The following is a 19,656-nucleotide window of genomic DNA, read 5'->3' on the forward strand; positions in this document are numbered from 1 at the left end:
ATAATGGGCAAATGTGTGATACCTTTCAAAGCCCTAGGCTTCTTGAATTTACCAGTAACAAAACGTTGCAATTTATGTGAACCAGAAGCATGACCACAAACAAGAACCGTGAACCTATCCTTATTCACCTTGAAACCACGAGCCGTTTTTTCAGCTCCACCAACTAAAATGCTGTTGGGAAAACAACGCCATAAGAGCCCAGTTTCATCAGCATTGTAAATTTGGCCAGGCAAGAAATTATGCTTCTCAACTAAAGTATCGAAAACCTCGCTGTACTTGTCTGCTGCCTCGCTATCGGCAGACCTTTGCTCTCCGCAAATATCACCCTTATGGATGCCATGACATTCTTTAAAATTACGTAGCCACCCTTCAGAAAATGTACACTGGTCAGTTATTGGCATTTCATGCTGAAACTCGCTCGCTTTTTCAATTAACATAGGCCCTGTTATTGGCTTTCCATCAGACGGCTTAGCCGTAAACTACTTCTACAAAACAGTATCTAATTGAGAAAACTTAAGCGTTTTAAATGTTTGTCACATATCAACACCTCTAGTGAAATCTGATTCAGCTCGAAATAATTGCAATTGGTCCTTCTGTTTTCTAATATCATTGATTTGAAGATGATTCGATGTTGAACTCATTCATAATAACACTTCGATTCTCGCCTTTTTCAAGCTGTTTTATAATGTCCAATTTATGGTGTATTGTCCAGGTTACATGCTTTCCTTTTGCACCTCTTTACCTCTGCTCACGTAAGAAGCCATTATATAGCGATAGTAAGTTCAGCACAAGAGAAAATGGCGGACCAGAATGCAAAGCAGCAATAGATTCATCTAGGTACTAAGTGAGCCGTCAGATGCCGCACTATCAGGAGTTCCGAACTACTAGTTGCAATGCAAAACAAAATAAATAGAAAAACAAATTATTTATATTAACAGTAATTATACTGGTTATAAATGTAATATACAAACATCATCATTTAGGTATATAACATAACATATATTAATTTGAGGTGTTAAATACTTAATAACTAAAAATGAATAGGGTTTGCAATTAAAAAGGAGGAGTTAATTTCTATGTTAATCCTATTTCATTTACAGGGCCCGGAGCTGCTGAGTAAATATATTGGAGCAAGTGAACAAGCACTGCGTGATGTCTTTACAAGGTCTTTTCTTTACCTGAATTTTTTCATATACATTGAACTTGATCTATTGCCTTCATTTCATTGTGGGCTAGAATCGTCTATTTGTTGATTTCTTATTTACAGGCATACCTCAGTTTAAGGACACTCACTTTAAGTACACTCGAGTAAGGACATATCGCCCAATAGGCAAATGGCAGCTCACGCATGCGCCTGTCAGCACGTCCTGAAAAGCAATACCAGCTCCCTACATGCACCGAAGTTGTGCACAAGCGGGGAGACTATAGAGCCTGTTACAAATGTGTTATTTACATCAATTATGCACGTATATGATGATTGCAGTACAGTACATGCATCGATAAGTGGGAAAAAGGGAGTGCTTCACTTTAAGTACATTTTCGCTTTGCATACATGCTCTGGACCCATTGCGTAAGTTAATGCGGGGTATGCCTGTATGTCACTTTTTACTGTACTAATGAGTTAATCTATTCCAAATATACGTGCCAAAGAGTTTACAATGTATGCCTGCCCAAAGAACGTTATAATCGCAGTTTGCATACATACACTGACAGATTGATACTCGTACAGTTGTACGGATTTCTTAACGTTTACACAGTTTCTTCAGTATGTTTAAAGAGATTTAATAAAAAGGTTTAAACCTTTTAAGAGGAAATCTCTACCCTGTTAGTGAATTGATACATAAAATAAATAGAGTTGAAAAAGTAATTTCTCATGTTTTGTCTGAATGTACTTTGTACTGTATGTATGGAGAAATTCCTTCCGGAATGTCAAGTGTTTGAGTTCCACTGAGCCAATGAGAATCTGTAGACAATTTGGACATGCACTAACTTCCGGTATGGGTTATCGCATTGCCACCCCAAGTTTATGGCCATTTAAGTCAATAGCTGTTAACGCAAGATCATAGTGCGTTAACCTGTACCGGCGGTTCGTCATTATACCCCATTGTCTCAGGAGCCTGTCTGGGAATCGGAGCTGCGAACACGCAAAGCAAATGATTAGTCTTTTCATTTTAATTCAAAGTTTCATTTACAGCTCCCATAATGAAAAATAATGTACAATGTCAAATACCCCTTTTGACTAGATTACCCGTTATTATTCTAATCAGGTAACACCAATTAAAGGCATATTTACTAAATTATCAATGTAATTGTGAATGGTCGTTAACAGGTGACCATTCAAATTAATAACAGGGAGGCCTAGCCAAGCAAGTGCTTTATGTATTAAATAATTTTGTTAATGGAAGCTGATTTTGTCTGACTGTCCGGGCCATGTGCTTCCAGAGCCCAAGCTGCTAAGCCCTGCATTCTATTCTTTGATGAGTTTGATTCCATTGCCCCTCGACGAGGTCACGATAACACCGGTGTGACTGACAGAGTGGTCAACCAGATGCTGACACAGCTGGATGGGGTGGAAGGATTACAAGGTAAATAATTGAACAGCAGGTTTACCGATTGTGACTGGATGAACTTGGTTTCCGTCAATTAACCCAAAAGTTACCATACTTATTTAATTTTGCTAGGGGTTTATGTCCTGGCTGCTACAAGTCGTCCTGATTTGATTGACCCAGCCCTGCTTCGACCTGGACGTCTGGATAATTGCCTGTATTGCCCTCCTCCAGATCAAGTAAGGAGGCAATCTGCGGGGTCATTTTTGTTTGACAATGTGGCTTTTAAAACATCTAGAAGCTCTCATATTACTCTGTCTTCTAAAAGGTCATTATTTATTAATATAAATAAGGAAAGGCCAGTTTGGCGTTTAAAACTGAGAGCTATTTAACGATCATAGTGTTCATTTTTTTTTGCTGGGATGGAATTGGATGTCAAAATGTGGTATTTATCCCATTCCAGCCATCAATTTTGCATAAGATTTTCGGGATATTTTTAAAAGGGTATTAAAGAGGCAATCCAAGCCGGGTTTTTTTCCCCCTTTCATTTTTTTAAAAATTTTTTTTATTTTTTAGTACAGAATTGAAGCAGGGGGTCTCTGGAGCTTAAATTAATGGGGTTCAGCCCTGGACGCCCCACTTCCGGGGATACTTGCCTGTGTACGGGGTGCCGGTAGCCACTCCAGGGTTCACTATATGTCTGCTTTTCAAAGCTCCCAGGCCCTGTGGGCCAATAGGAAACCGTGATGTCATCCGGTTCGGCTTCTTTGTTGTCCCATGTGACGAGGAAGCTGAAAACTGCAGAGATACCGGCACTCACTTTGGAGGGGGTCCTCCGGAAGCAGGGGGTCACCAGAGTTAAAATTAATGGGGTTCAGCTTCGGAGACCCCCTCCTTCAATCCCTTATTAAAATAGGGATTGAACCGTGTTGAACTTGTGCAGTTGTAGGTTTGAATGAGTTTGGCAGCCCTTCTAATACAGTGCTAGGACATCTTGCATAGGATCCAAAATGTTTGTGCTCATCATAACTTAAATCTCTCATTTTGTATAGATGTCTCGATTTGAAATCTTAAAAGGACTCAGTCATTCCATGCTGTTAGATGTCGATGTGGACTTTCAGCAAATAGCAGCTTTGACAGAGCACTTCACTGGAGCAGATCTGAAAGCGTTGCTGTACAATGCTCAGCTGGAGGTGATCCACGCCAGCCTGGCACCAAGCCTACCACAAGTATGACCATTCACTAGCTTTGTTTTTGGTAATGCCTACACAAGCACTGTGCTTTTTGTTGTCGGCAGTAATGGTTTGCCGGTATAAAATCTGTAGTGTTCCAGGAGAAGCGTGTTTCCCTTATTTGATGAATATGGTAATTAAACATAGTTGTTGTGTATAAGCTTCTGTGATTAAGTGTATAGATGTAACCATACTTGGTTACAAATGGTGTTGATGTTGGAGTTGGAGACCATAAAGGAGATTAGGTGATGGTTCAAGAGTGGACACATGGAGACCAGGAAGTCAGAAAGAGAACCCGTTTTTAGTAAAGACATGATCAAAGTAGTGGTCTTCTTTATGGGTGTTGGAAGCCGGCCATTGTTGAAGGTCATAAGAGGAAGTATGGGATAGAAGATGAGAAGCCATCTGAACTTTTGGGAGTGTATCTTGCGTTGAAGGGTGAAGGGATGGAAGTAACGAACATAGGAGCGAGAAAAGTTAATGGTAACACAGAAGAATGAAATGAAGGTGCAATGTATATGAAGTGAGAGTTATAGGGAGATGGAAGGAAGATGAGCGCTTGATAAGCATGGATGACGCTGTAGAGAGAAAGGAGTAACAGGATAGACATTGTGAGCAGATAGGTAGAAAGCCATGTATAAAATTGAGCCTGCAGAAAGGTATGTGAGAAAAGTAAAGGTAATGCATAGTAGAAAGTCAGACTGGGCAATGGTTGTACTGTTGTTGCTTAGGAGGTAAACCTTCTTATGTGTGATTTGTTTCTCTAAAAGCAACGCTTGTGTTGGCATTCTTTTTTAGTTCCTCTTCTATACAACTCCTGTTAAATTCCCTGTATAACTCAAAATTCACTTACAGTAAGTCTTCTTAAAATGTGAACTCTTGACTGCTTTGCCAAGCCCCTGATTTGTCTTTCCCTACAGTAACCAAGTTTGAACTTACCCTTCTAGAAAGTCACATGAACTAGGCAAATTAAACGAGACAATTTGCGCATCACAGACTGAAGAGAGGAAATTAAGAGTGCTTGAAGACAAGCACACCAGATGAAAAAGTAAACTGTGTATGGGAGGATGTAATAAACAGAATCCATAGAAGGGTTAACAGATTAATCAATGAGTCAGTTGAAGTTCATACCTAACCCTCGCTTTGCCTTTCTTTGCCTATTTATTAGAGCTAAAGGAATCATCAATGCCAATCCTTTACCATGGGAGTTATGATCTTACGTCTATATATTTTTTCAGGATAACTGCTCTGGATCTGACAGCGATATGAGTTTATCATCAATAATATTCCTGAACCATAGCAGTGGATCGGAGGATTCCGGAGGAGACACCGACTATGTTCTAGAACAGTCTCTTGTATCCCTAGATATGATGGAGTTTCCTCCTGAAGACTCAAAGTCCAGCATGTGGCGCCTTTACTTTGGAAGCTCGGATGAATCAGACTTGGGAAATGGCTGCTCATCAGATCTGGTAACTTCGCAAGTGCTTTATCTCTCTTTATAGTACAGCCATGCAAACAGCTGGTATTTAGATGTACAGTAATTATTCTGTAGGAACACCAAGCACACACGGGGCTGGTATCTCCCCTCAGTGGATGGTAACTGAGGCACAGTGACACCCCATTAAAAGTTGCTGACCTGCTGGTCTTACATGGTGGCAGGTCTCGCCTCACCAAGGAGAGAGAAATGGTTAAGGGGCAGAAGGGAGGAAGAGGGAGATTGGAATTGGAACCTGCAAGAGAACAGATGGAAAAGATCTCCCCTCATTTCCAGAGACCACACTCTTTGCTAAATCTTTTTACTCCGGTTCAGTAGGGTACAACTAAATGATTGATATGTTTAAAAAAAAAAAAAAAAAAAAAATTATTTTTGCAATAATTGTATGAAAATGCGATGACTGTAAACATTGTAACCTGAGGTTTAGGGTGGGGTTTTGACTGCTTGTATCTCTGCATTATCTGTCCTTTGTCCTTGTCCTATGTCTTGCTTGTTGTTATGCAGGGAGTGTACATAAATCTCATTACTTTATCATTGGGCTAGAACAGGGTGGACAAGTCAAGTTAGAATGACTGCGCTACTGATTGAGCCACCTGTGCTGAAGTAGGGATATCCTTAAAACCTGACCTGTTGGTAGCCCTTGAGGACTGGAGTTGGCCACTCCAGGGCTAGAGGAAAGAAAGCGTCTCCCTGCATACTGTACCTCAGACACTGTCCAGAAATCTGTCTTTTCATCTTGTGTACCTTGTGCATTCACAAAATGAATGACCCTGACCGATGACCTTACCGAGAAGAGAGTGACATCTTATAGAAACAGACATTTTACATGTGATCCCCAGATAATTAACTTTTCCCCCTGTTGCGTAGCTTTATGCCCATCTGTACCAAACTTACAAGTATAGTGGCGTGTTCGTATGTACAGACAATAGGAGCTGCGGTTGAGGTCAAGCTGCGTGATGTCTTTTGCTGAGACTTTTCTGATTTTAATAGCACAGTGGCTTGAGACTGCCTGTAGTCCACAGTCACAGCTTAAGCTACATTGAAACTACTATATGTATGTATATCTGTATTTATATAGAGCCACCCAGGTACATACTTAGCGCTTTACAATACACGTGACATATTACAATATATATACATACATACATACTTAAGAATGCATGTTTATTAGAGGTAGAGATGAATGCACCTAAACTAGTTAAAGGTGCAGTTTCCACAACTGCAATCTATTTTGCAATAAAGCAGATTCCCAGCGGGACTCGAAGAGCTTCACAATTACAGTATAGTGAGCGGGATGCAGGACATAGGATTATTACAGACACAGTCCCTGCCCAAATGAGCTTACAATCTGTTTTTGGTGCCTGAGGCACAGGGAGATAAAGTGACTTGCCCAAGGTCACAAGGAGCCGACACCAGGATTTGAACCAGGTTCAAACTTTGTGTCGTTTACAGAATTAGTGTCTTTACCCACTGTGAGCCTCTCCTTTTCCTTCAGGGACTAAATGTATCTGTATTCTTTGTTTCTATTCTTTTTTTTTCGAGCTGTTTTTGATTATATTTTAATTATACTTTAAAAAAGCCCAAAGCCAGCAGTAGATTATTCAAATGGCAACTCCTGTTTATTCACAATTTCACTTCTCCACCTGGCAACCCAGAGTTTTTTTCCGTGCAGCATATAAGGGCTGTTCTATAGAGGGTGCGCTTTCTGCGCGGCATTTATAGTTGCCTGAGGTTAGTCAGCCTTTCTATAATAGGGGCGCACGTTAGTGTGCGTGGAACCGGCCGACAGGGGGAAGATGAGGAAAAGAAAGAATTTGCGGCGCTACCGCTGTGTGTGTGTGTGTGTGTGTGTGTGTGTGTGTGTGTGTGTGTGTGTGTGTGTGTGTGTGTGTGTGTGTGTGTGTGTGTGTGTGTGTGTGTGTGTACGTTAATAAATATTTTATTCACCAACGTGTCTTTTTTAAATAATAAATTCCACAAACATACACACACACACACATATATATACAACCTGTCGCTCCTGGCAGCACAGACCACCATACACACAAAAAGTGTGCGTCACGTGCACGCGTGTTCGCACAGGCACACGCACGGCCGCACACAGTATATTACGGGCCTTAAGGATCTTGGAAAAAAAGTTCTTATTTAATCTTTTTAGATTGGGTTATTTTAGGTCTACTAATGTCACTACAGTAAGTGAGAGGGGCTATACGGCCATGTTTATTTTGGTCTTGGGCTAATTTTTTTTTTAGGAATAAAATACATAGTTTCAAAAAGTGAGCAGTGGAAAAGCCGAGAGGTGAAAACGGACATCCTAAGTACAGTACTGTGAAGAAACCGTTCCAAAATAAACATGCAGGAGGACCTGACCCTTTAAACATCAAAACCATAGGGAGACCAAGGTTGTAAAAAAAAATTGAGGCTTCCACCTTGCTTTGGAGAGGCAGAGCATAGCTCCCTTTATTATTACTAATGCATACAACAGAATATGTTTTGGTGCTAAGCATACCCTTTCCAATTACAGAAATTGGACACAAGATTTTCTCATCGAGGCTTAGAATGTCTCACGCACACAGTGTCTTACAGTATATGTTTTGCGTTATATTGCCTCTACTACACTGAATTCAGTAAAACATGTCCTTTAAAGCAGCAACCACCATAACACTATGTACGAGTATTTGTAGTTTCAGATGTAACACTTCGCTTGTCTCTTCCTTCAATTGTCTTTACAGACTTCTCAGAGCTTATCTGGAAGCAATTCCATAACACATGATTTTACTGGCTTGACTATAGGAGAATTAGTGCCTTCACAACCTCTAGTGTTCATAACATCCTCACAAGAAGATCACCAGGAACTTAATCAGGAACAAATACAGAAACTAAATGCTGAGATCAGTATTATCAAGGCCAACTACATGAATGTGGTATAACATTTTTCCAAGTTCTTCTGTTCTATTCCCTCCCCACCTCTATACTTGAATGTGTTCTCATTTTATGCAGCGTATGGACACCGTACTTTATCTCATTGTGTTTTCACAGAAAATGAGCGCTTCCCGTGCTCCTTTTATTGCTTAGTAACTGCTTCATGCCCAGACAGTTCTCATTCTACAATATGTTTACTTACCATGTGCACATGCCATGCATAGAAGAACATTAAGCCCTCCCCTGATGAGTTAAAAACTCATTATTTGGGACATACCCAAGGAGCAGTATCTTGATCTCTAGCCAGCTGCCCTTCTATTTTAGGTGCCTATTGTTTTATGCAATTGTGCAAGTTCAAGAGCGTTCTTGCAGCTGCGTTAATTTCACAGAGAATGAGATATTTTCCTACTTTTTGATACCTTGTATTGAACTAGCGTGAGACTTCATGTTGTTTTACATGAGCTGTGAAGATCAGCGATGACTTCTGAACATAAAAAGTATAGCTCATGTATAACAACACATGGGAATAACTTTCCTATTGATCTAATAGAAGGTACCAGAGACGGCAGTAAAATCTGAAGGTGAGAGTTGTGAATGTAGGCCTCTTAGTAATGGTAAACATCATTACAATTCATAGTTTATTGAATAAACTTGAATACATTATGCCTCTGCATCCTTCTGTTGTCAAGTCACAGGATAAACCTGCTTGCAGGAATATGTTGTTTGCTAAATAGTAATACATGCTTTGTTGACTATTTGTGTACACTTTATTCTAAGGAGGATGAAGCTCACTGTCAAACAGACGCTAAGAAAAAATCGCATGTATTCCAGCATCACCTTATGACTGCACTTGACAACACAACACCATCTATAAGTCAAGAAGACTGGAAGTATTTCAATGATCTGTAAGTATTACATTCATTCAAATTATATTTTTGTGCCCCTGTCTCTTGTACTTTCTTTAATGTTCTACAGCTATGAACATAACCTGTACATGCAAACCTTTCGTGGTACACTAGTAGAGGTTTGCAAATTTTGTGTTTTTTCTTTCTGAATTGTTCTACATTTTTACAGGGTTTAAATGCTAAAAATGTTTGAAAGGAAAATATATATATATATATTTTTCTTTGTAAAATGTTGCAATTTTTGTCATTTGTTTTTATTTTAAAAATTAGTCACATAACCAACATTTGGCGTATCTCACGTGCAAAAATTGTCTGTGTGTGTATATTGTGATGCCCACACCACGTTGCAGTCTCTTTTAGTCTCAATTTAAGGCAGGAAACACTATTTCTGTACATAGGGTTTATTTACAGGGATTAAATCATACACCAGCAGGCCCACCGTCCCTTTAAGTCAAACAAAACATTAAAAGAACATCTATTCCCTTTAGGGAAAACTAACTACTTGGTAGCTTTAACCCTTAATAACTGGATTGCCAGCTAACCTGGTTCCCACCCCAAAACATGCCCTGCCATATGCAACAATCTACAGAGTCTCTGCACACGGCAATAAAGTGTTTTTCTTATCTGATAGTCCAGTGTTTGGAGCGGAGGTCCCCGCTTCAGCACGACCTCGCGTCCTTCCTTCCTAGGGGAACTCTGCCCCACGTAAGCTCAGAGAATCTCTCCCCTGTAAGTCCAAGGACAGGACATCCCCGCTTCAGCACGGTATCTGGTCCTTCCTTCTTTGGGGAAAACAATCTCTCTCACTCTGTGTCACTCTCAGCATGACAGCTCCCTGTATCTAGACGAGCATACACTTGCCTAGGCAAGTGCAAAAAGACCCCTATAGTACCAGCACTCGCTAAAGTAGTGTATAATGTGTTAAGGATAAAACGTAACCTTTATTGGTTTATATTAAAGGATAAAAAAATGGGTTGAACACAAACCACAGACGAACAACACTTAAAACGACTGGCCAAAAAAAACAATAAAAATGTATTAAACAATACACTCCCAAACCAAATCTTGGTTGTTGGTAAATCAGAGGGACTGTTGGCCTTCATATATCTGATGCCTATACCCAATTGAAGTAATAATGGGGAAAAGGTACAGTGAATCAGGGACATTAGTTTATAGACACACACACTCTCTCTCTTATGATATTCAGTATGGTGTGTAATGGTTGTGAAGACGCACACCATACAGCATGCTCTATAACCACATACCTTGCAAGATTTAATGCTAAGATATATGTTGGGCGATGTAACTAAACCCAACTGATTGGTAGCAAAAGATCTTTGTACATATACACTATTATAAAAAGTGTTGTTGGTACGGCATGTGACAAGAAAAAGTTGATTATGGCTGCAATCCTGCCAAATTAAATGTCTACTTGATACACACAAGGAAAGAATGACATATAAGTCATAGCACAGGCAAGTGAATTAGTCCTTGTTGTGGGGGTGTTAGCAACGCAAATTAAAATATCTGAGTGGTATCCGGATAGGCTACAATGTAGCTGGGTATACTTTATTGGTGATTAACAGGCTCACATTGATTCACAGATTTCAGTTCACTTAATTAATCAGTGATGACAGTAAACTGATGGTCAAATGTATTATACTGTAAAGATACATGTGGAGCCTTTGAACAATAGTATAAATTATAATCAAACACCAATTTCTAACTTGAGCAGTACAGTATATGGTCTTATGAATAGTAATAGCTAAGTGGTGAAGCCAAAAGCTTTGGTATTACTCATACAGTCTACACCTAAAATAATGCTTACTGACTACTGCTCTGTTAGTCTGTGATTAGTTTCAAAGCGTCAGCGTCAAAATTTGGTGTTTGATTATAATTTATACTATTGTTCAAAGGCTCCACATGTATCTTTACAGTATAATATATTTGGCCATCAGTTTACTGCAAGCATGTCAAACTCGCGGGCCGCACGAACATATTTGCGGCCCAGCCCAGTGGTTCCCAATCTGTGCGCCGCGGCGCCCTGGTGCGCCGTGGCTTGCCTAGAGGGGCTGCCGGGCCGCAGGGGATTGGCTGCAGGCAGAGAGGAAGCCGGGGGCGGGGCTTCCGCTTTGTGCAGAGCACACGGTGTGTGTGTGTGTCTGCCTTCCCGCTCCTGGCTCCTCTGCCTGCTTGTGGCTGTGTGGTGTCCCGTCTTCTTCTGCCCCGGGTGATAGGAGAAGGTAGGAGGGGTGTAAGGAGAAGGTAGGAGGGGTGCTGGGGGGGGGGGAGTTAGTTGTACATTTGCCTGTCCTGCACGGATCGCATGCCTTTCCTCCCTCCTCCTCCCCCCAGTCACTCACATCCGTCGCTGCCTCTGCTCTCCTGTGTGTATCTCTGTGTGTGTGTATCTGTGTGTGTGTGTATCTGTGTGTATCTCTGTGTGTGTGTGTGTGTGTGTGTATCAGTGTGTGTATCAGTGTGTGTGTGTGTGTATCAGTGTGTGTGTGTATCAGTGTGTATCTCTGTGTATCTGTGTGTGTGTGTGTGTATCAGTGACTGTGTGCAGGGAGCTGCCTGCACGGATCTCCTGCCTTTCCTCCTCCTCCCCTCCCCCTCCCCCCTCCTCTAGTCACTCACATCCGTTGCAGCCTCTGCTCTCCACTGCTCTCGCGTGTGTGTGTATCTGTGTGTGTGTGTCTGTCTGTGTGTGTGTGTCTGTCTGTGTGTCTGTGTGTCTGAGAGAGAGAGTGTGTGTCTGAGAGAGTGTGTGTGTCTGAGAGAGAGTGTGTGTGTCTGAGAGAGAGTGTGTGTGTGTCTGAGAGTGTGTGTGTGTCTGAGAGTGTGTGTGTGTCTGAGAGTGTGTGTGTGTCTGAGAGTGTGTGTGTGTCTGAGAGTGTGTGTGTGTCTGAGAGTGTGTGTGTGTCAGAGAGAGTGTGTGTGTGAGAGAGAGTGTGTGTGTCTGAGAGAGAGTGTGTGTGTCTGAGAGAGAGTGTGTGTCTGAGAGAGAGTGTGTGTGTCTGAGAGAGATTGTGTGTGTGTGTCTGAGAGAGTGTGTGTGTCTGAGAGAGTGTGTGTGTCTGAGAGAGTGTGTGTCTGAGAGAGAGAGTGTCAGAGAGAGTGTGTGTGTGTGTCAGAGAGAGAGAGTGTGTGTGTCTGAGAGAGAGTGTGTGTGTGTCAGAGAGAGAGAGAGTGTGTCTGAGAGAGAGAGAGTGTGTGTCAGAGAGAGAGTGTGTGTGTCTGAGAGAGAGTGTGTGTGTCTGAGAGTGTGTGTGTGTCAGAGAGTGTGTGTCTGAGAGTGTGTGTCTGAGAGAGTGTGTGTGTCTGAGAGAGTGTGTGTGTCTGAGAGAGTGTGTGTGTCTGAGAGAGTGTGTGTGTCTGAGAGAGAGTGTGTGTGTCTGAGAGAGAGTGTGTGTGTCTGAGAGAGAGTGTGTGTCTGAGAGAGAGTGTGTGTGTCTGAGAGAGAGTGTGTGTGTCAGAGAGAGAGTGTGTGTGTCAGAGAGAGAGAGTGTGTGTCTGAGAGAGAGAGAGTGTGTGTCAGAGAGAGAGTGTGTGTGTCTGAGAGAGTGTGTGTGTCAGAGAGTGTGTGTGTGTCAGAGAGTGTGTGTGTGTCAGAGAGTGTGTCTGAGAGAGTGTGTGTGTCTGAGAGAGAGTGTGTGTGTCTGAGAGAGAGTGTGTGTGTCTGAGAGAGAGTGTGTGTCTGAGAGAGAGTGTGTGTGTCAGAGAGAGAGTGTGTGTCAGAGAGAGAGAGTGTGTGTCAGAGAGAGAGTGTGTGTGTCTGAGAGAGTGTGTGTGTCTGAGAGAGTGTGTGTGTCAGAGAGTGTGTGTGTGTGTCAGAGAGTGTGTGTCAGAGAGTGTGTGTCTGAGAGAGTGTGTGTGTCTGAGAGAGAGTGTGTGTGTCTGAGAGAGAGTGTGTGTGTCTGAGAGAGAGAGTGTGTGTCTGAGAGAGTGTGTGTGTGTGTGTGTGTGTGTGTGTGTGTGTGTGTGTGTGTGTGTGTGTGTGTGTGTGTGTGAGAGAGAGAGAGAGTGTGAGTCAGAGAGGGGGAGAGAGTCGGAGGGAGGGAGAGTCGGAGGGAGGGAGAGAGTCGGAGGGAGAGTCGGAGAGAGTCAGAGGGAGGGGAGAGTGGGAGAGAGTCGGAGAGAGGGAGAGTCGGAGGGAGGGAGAGAGTCGGAGAGAGGGAGAGAGTCGGAGAGAGGGAGAGAGTCGGAGAGAGGGAGAGAGTCGGAGAGAGGGAGAGAGTCGGAGGGAGGGAGAGAGTCGGAGGGAGGGAGAGAGTCGGAGGGAGGGAGAGAGTCGGAGGGAGGGAGAGAGTCGGAGGGAGGGAGAGAGTCGGAGGGAGGGAGGGAGTCGGAGGGAGGGAGAGGGAGGGAGTCGGAGGGAGGGAGAGTCAGAGAGAGAGAGAGTCAGAGATGCCATGTGTCAGGAAGAAAACATTAAGTTTATCGTTGTTCTTGTTCTTTTTTTTTTATATACTGTACTTTTCGAAATAAACCTACGTTTCTATGAAAATTGAAGTTTTTGTTTTTTTGCGGCCCACCTAAACTTAAACTTTGTTTATTTGGCCCGTGTTAGCCTTTGAGTTTGACATGCTTAGTTTACTGTCATCACTGTAGCTGTTTTCTAAACCACAGAGATGGCAACTATGTTGCCTGAAGGAAGGATTAGTCTATCCAAACTAGTAGTGACAACACTGTTTAGTTGCAGTGTTTATTAAGTATGTTATACCACAGACAGGTTTACACATCATATAGGTCTGACAGCATCATAGTTGCAATCTCAGTGGTTTAGAAAAACAGCTATTTACTATATGGCTATCTATTATACAGTGTACATGGCTATCTATTATACAGTGCATATGGCTATCTATTATACAGTGTATATGGCTATCTATTCTACAGTGTATATGGCTATCTATTCTACAGTGTAGTATATTATCAACTGCAGCTAAATGATAAGGTCTAAGGGCGTACATGGGTACACCTCCAGTTGAACTGGAAAATACTGTTATACTCCGTTTCACATTTTAAATATCGCCAACATTACACAAACTATTGTGTGCTCTATTTTAAATATCACCAACATTACACAAACTGTTGTGTGCTCTATTTTAAATATCACCAACATTACACAAACTATTGTGTGCTCTATTTTAAAACTATACCCATTAAGTATCGTTTTTATTTTATTATCATCTTTACAAATTGTGAGGAGTGTGCACCATTTCTAGGGACTTCTGTATCTCTTGTACCCTTGTACCCTCTGGTACAAACCACCTATTATCTAAGGATATTTCCCTGTTAGCACCCCCTCAACCAAAACTTTTGGGATTTTTGCAGCGAGGTTCTCTCCTCTTTTATTTCTGTTATTCTTCAGGTTATTGATTTTGATTTGTTTTTGTCTTCTTTTTAATCATGCGTCTTCTTTTTAACTTTAACGTTGGATTTATGCTGGATTAAAGTTTCTATTTTGTGATAAGACCGTGTGCCTGGACTATTCTCTTTATCTTCTATTTAACTTCGCATTCAGGTGTAATCTGATGTGTCAAAATGGTTAAGTACTGCAGTCTTCAATCACTTGTTTCTTGTTAGTTAGGATATACAGTACAGTAGTCCATTTCACTCCTGACTCCATAACGATCTTGAGGTGTCAATTTCCATTGTTGTTAAATTGATTAATTTCATGGTAGAAGTTTTCTACTTCATTGTCTGCGTGACTTGATGTTGGAACATATACTTGGATTACACTACGTGAAACCTGTATCTCTTTGTCAACTGAGTGATGATTCTGGCTGCTCTTTCTGATGGGCTTTCATACTTCACTATGTTGTTTCTCCGTGTCCTTGTTAATGATAAAGCCTACTATAGTGATTCTTTCATTATCTATACCTCAGTGATAGAATAGGTGTCTGCTTTTGAGCTCAATAAGGCCTTCATCTTTTCTTCTAACTTTACAAAGGCCAACAATATCCCATCTAATCTTTTTACGTTCGTCTTCCAGTTCTTGCAGTGGTGCTTCACTGGAGAGTCTTCCAGTTGTAGGGAGCCAGGTTTAGGTTTGAATGACAGCTTTGGTTTAACTTCCAAGAATTCTTATCACACTCTGCCTTTGTGCCTTTTTCCTGAACGCATGCAAGCCCAGGGAAAATTCAGCCCCCGGAGAATGAGATCCATTGTTTTTTGGTGTGATTTGGTGTTTGAGGCTTTACTTGCTATGCCTGTTTCATTTGAATGTTGGCAAGTACCTTTCCCACTTTAGCCGGGTACATTGTTGTACTGTGGTTAAACCTTCCAGCACAAGTGCCACTATACATCTTCCTGAACACCTGTTGCCACTTTGAGTCAGTTAGATAAGGATTTGACTGGATACCAAGAGAGATTAAAAGACCAAGACGTCGACCAAAAGTAAGATGGGAGGATGAAATCAGAATATTTGTTGAAACGTTACAATGTGGAGAAGAGGCTTGCAACCACAATACCTGGAAGATCATTGGGGAGGTCTACACCAAGCAGTGCGTTGACATGGGCTGAAGATGATCTATATATACATACATACAGAAATACTTCACCCAAAACCATGTCCAATGGAGACTCAGCACTGCAATGGTAGTGATCAAAAACATTTGTATTGAACATATAGTACATAATAACTAACGTTTCGGTCAACTATGGGACCTTCCTTAGGGCGTTATACATTTGTAGAGGACTGAGGGACATATATACAGTGAAGGGAACCAGGAATTGAAAATCTGTGGGGGGGGGGGGGGAACAAAACCCCAGTGCCACAGAGCTTGAACCTGGTTGCCAACCCCATGTATACAAACCCTTTAACTGTGAAAGGTATGTGATCCCCAACCCTGATCACATAGCGCAAAAAGCTATATACATAACTAGTATGGGAGTACCGTATAGTAATAATCCTAGCTTGAAGGCAGAGTACATAAGGTATCATCCAGTGTGTATGACTAAACAGAGTCCATAGCAGCAGACAGGAAGAAACACTGTATCCACAATAAAGTCTGTATTAGCACTAATGTTCTCAATGTTCTGTTTGCTGGCAAAATAGTTTATGATCCATTTCAGCAGAGCTTCTAGCGAGGTATTATTCACACCCCCAATCTGATTCAAGCATTGCAGTGTCGTTCCTTACATTGCGTGTCACTCCGTTCATCTGCATAAAGTCCCAACTTGGCCATTCACGCTCCTGGGTGGGTTGTAGATAATTGATTGCTGTAGTCTGTAGCCGGCTAATCACCCATCCTATCCTATAATTGAAGGGGGCACATACATTCGTCTGTCTGGTGGGGATGCCGGTTACTCCTATGCTGCCGCAGGTCAATCATCCGCTCTCCAGCATAATGTGTTGCCGCTGTACTAGTGCACAGCTCAGTGGGACTCAACCTCCTCCAGTGAGTCTCTGCAAACAAGTTCTGCAGCTGAGTAACAAAAGTGTGCACACTGCTCCAGGAGTCGGCCGCGGTACTCCGCTCACATTTTAAGGGGCACTGTCTGTCTTCATGGGTACCGTCCATACCAAGAGGGTGAAGCTCCTTCATGCTACGTAGTGTATATATAGAGATAGTAGCCTCTCTACTGTAGCTACTATGTGTTAGTTCCAGATAAAAGCTCTCGTCCCAAGCTGACAACATACATCTTGCAAGGCCCATCGGGGGTCATATATCATGGACCCTATCAGTCTCACTGTCCACCTCACTGTCCAAGTGGACAGATAAATTCCTCCTGGCTTGAGGTATAGTAGTGCATATATTGCGTAAGTGGCATCTGTATGTTTCCAGGTCTAACAGGGTGGGAGACATGCGCGATTGGCATACATCTTAGTGTAGTTAGCCCATGCCCTGTTATATCTATGTTCATGGGGATGTTTAGTGCTTTATGTATAGCAGATCTATGTAGTTTAATACGCCCCTTCAGCAAGCTCGAGGTTTCACCAACGTATAGACCATACAGGGATTTTATAAAGTGTATAATTGCTTCATAAAGTCATGTATTTTGATGTTGGTTCCGTCATGTGGATGTGTATAGGTCTTGCCAGTGATCATGACTGGCAATCAATGCAACCATCAAAAAACCCAAGTGATTTAGAACGGCGCTAAACGACAACCGTGTAAAGTCATAAATATAAAGGGAACATATAAAACTGGGTGTAAGGTGAAATAGAAAAATTCTCGACCTTCAAAGGGAATTGTATAGATTCCCTTAAAGCAACAGTGAACATCCAGGGTAGGAAGGGAGCGATGATTCAGGAACACCCCAAAAACAAAATGAACAAATGATGGTGCAGTAAAATCACAAATGTATGATGAAGCAGAGAAACTTGGCTCATATAGATTGCCTACTTACAAAAAGCAGGTGAAGAATCAGCATTTGCGGGGAACAAGGTGTGTAGAAACTCAGGAGGGCTCTCACTCAGGATGGTACTCAAGAGAAAATACAGCAGAAAGAGACCATAGTGCAGACCAACAAACGGTTTATCACAGTTAAAAAGCTTAAGAAATGTACTCACAATGTGTACAGCAAAAATAGGCACATAAAATGGTATTGGAGCAGTAAGTCTCACGTCGGGAGAGGTGGTGATCACGCCGTCTTCCTTCTGAGCTCCCACAGTCAGACCGCGTTGGACGGCGTCTGACGTCACATCCGTTACGGGCTGGACAGCTTCCGGTTAGACAGGAGAAGGGACGGATACACGGCACAGTGGTCTCTTCACCTCTGGGACGGGGGTTACTGCATACAAAGTTGAAGCTCTACGTGTTTCGCTGAACTGGCGTCCGCTTCATTAGGAGCAATGTGACACCCATAATGGGTATACAATCAATGCAACCATGACATTTATATACCCCAGTGGGTCGTGGTAGCCAGTGCGTTTGGGTGGCATATTTCTCTATGTAGGTCTGTTTTGACCAGGAGATCGCTCACACTACTTACCCATCTTATAAGAAAAAAAGTGGGGGAGTTGTAAAAAGATGACCGATCTTGTTGTCAAAAGATAGGTCTTTTTATGTATGTATGTCTTTATTTATATAGTGTCCACAGTGTACTCCGCACTTTACAAAGACAATACATTACAGGGAACTATAATACAATAAGTGCAACAAAGTCAGACAATAGGAAAATAAATCCCTGCCCTGTAATACAATTTAAGTGGTATGTTAGGAGACTTGGTGAGAGCAGGTGAGGGAATAAGTGCAGTATATGGCAGTGTTTGGCCACAATGGTTGGTAGGAGTGCCTGTGGGTGAGGGACAATAGCCATGAGTCCAGGCTATTGGGATAGTTCAATTAAGAGGTGGGTTTTAAGGTTTGTCTTGAAGGTGGGGAGGGGCGGTGCTAGGCGTATACCGAGTGTGATCATATTCCAAAGATAAGGTGAGGAGGGAAAAGGGTTTAAGACGAGAGAGAGCAATAGAGGTTGAAGGAGTGGAGAGGAAACCGTTATGAGTAGAGTGCATCAGACGAGTAGAGGCATAACGAGAGATCAAAGCTGATATGTAGGAAGGAGCAGATGAGTGGAGAGCTTTAAAGGTACAGAGGAGGGCTTTGCAGGGGATCTGAAATTTGATGGGAAGCCAGGAGAGGGATTTAAGGAGGAGATGAGAAGATACTGTTTTGGGACAAAGTGACATTGTCAAACTTTGCCGAGTAAACACATCTCAGTGGAGGTATGTTTTTATACATTGACAAATTGTAAATTACTGTCTTGTTTGTCCACGGTCTAGTGCCCCATCTGTTTGTGTTTCTGACTGCCGCTCCTTTATTTACCTTTGCTAATGGGGGGCTCATTTGTCGATGTATAAACGTACCCTCACTGAGATATCTAATCTGCAAAGGCCTGTCTTTTGTACTTACTAATGCACATGGCCCTTTTGATGGTGAAATCACCAACTACAAACTACAGACCGTTAAAGCTAAAATACTATTTTGTTTAATCAGCTACTAATATTGCCCCCACAGAGAATACACTCGCACATATGTTCAAGAAAAAAATTCTTTTGACCCAATATGCTATAAACACGATACTCCTAAACAGATTGGTAAGCACAAAATGAGCTACAGCAACCTGACTAAAAATGAATATAAAGCCATAAAAAAATTGAATACCAATAAGGATATTATCGGGGGCACCTGATAAGGGTGGAGGTATTGTGGTTATCAACTACAAACACTACATGGAGGACATTGTGAAACAACTAAGCGATGCAACATTTTATAAAACGCTGAACTGAGATCCCACGGGTCCGTTTAAAAAGCAGATAGATGCAATGCAAAATATGGGTTTACTCAATGGCTGGACTTCAGAGGAGACTTTGTTTTTCTTGTCCCAACTACATCCCATTACCTCGATCTTATTTACCCTACCCAAGGTACACATCTCTTTTCAACCTTCCGGGCACAGACCAGTCATCTCAGCGAGAGGCTCCTTATGCCATCTAATATCCCAATATGTAGATTTCTTTCTACAGCAATTTGTGGCCAAGATGAGTAGCTACAGTATGTGCAGAACTTAGCCAACTTTTTTTTAACAATATCAGCCAGATATAT

The 19,656-nt window shown here is 42.0% G+C and overlaps 1 protein-coding gene across 4 annotated transcripts in view; it reads left to right on the top strand.

Moving 5' to 3' along the window:
• PEX1 (peroxisomal biogenesis factor 1) overlaps positions 1-19,656 on the top strand; it is a 57,847-nt gene that overhangs the window by 33,674 nt on the left and 4,517 nt on the right. For 3 of the 4 annotated variants that reach the window (XM_075587351.1, XM_075587350.1, XM_075587353.1), the window contains 7 exons: positions 1,101-1,165; positions 2,443-2,585; positions 2,682-2,785; positions 3,599-3,775; positions 5,017-5,247; positions 8,006-8,197; positions 8,973-9,100. In XM_075587351.1, coding sequence (XP_075443466.1) covers positions 1,101-1,165; positions 2,443-2,585; positions 2,682-2,785; positions 3,599-3,775; positions 5,017-5,247; positions 8,006-8,197; positions 8,973-9,100 — 1,040 coding nt within the window. The remainder of the gene's footprint in view (positions 1-1,100; positions 1,166-2,442; positions 2,586-2,681; positions 2,786-3,598; positions 3,776-5,016; positions 5,248-8,005; positions 8,198-8,972; positions 9,101-19,656) is intronic. The other variant, XM_075587352.1, reaches the window with a different exon arrangement.

Source organism: Ascaphus truei, chromosome 2 (assembly GCF_040206685.1).
Source record: "Ascaphus truei isolate aAscTru1 chromosome 2, aAscTru1.hap1, whole genome shotgun sequence".
In the NCBI taxonomy this organism is placed as follows: domain Eukaryota; kingdom Metazoa; phylum Chordata; class Amphibia; order Anura; family Ascaphidae; genus Ascaphus; species Ascaphus truei.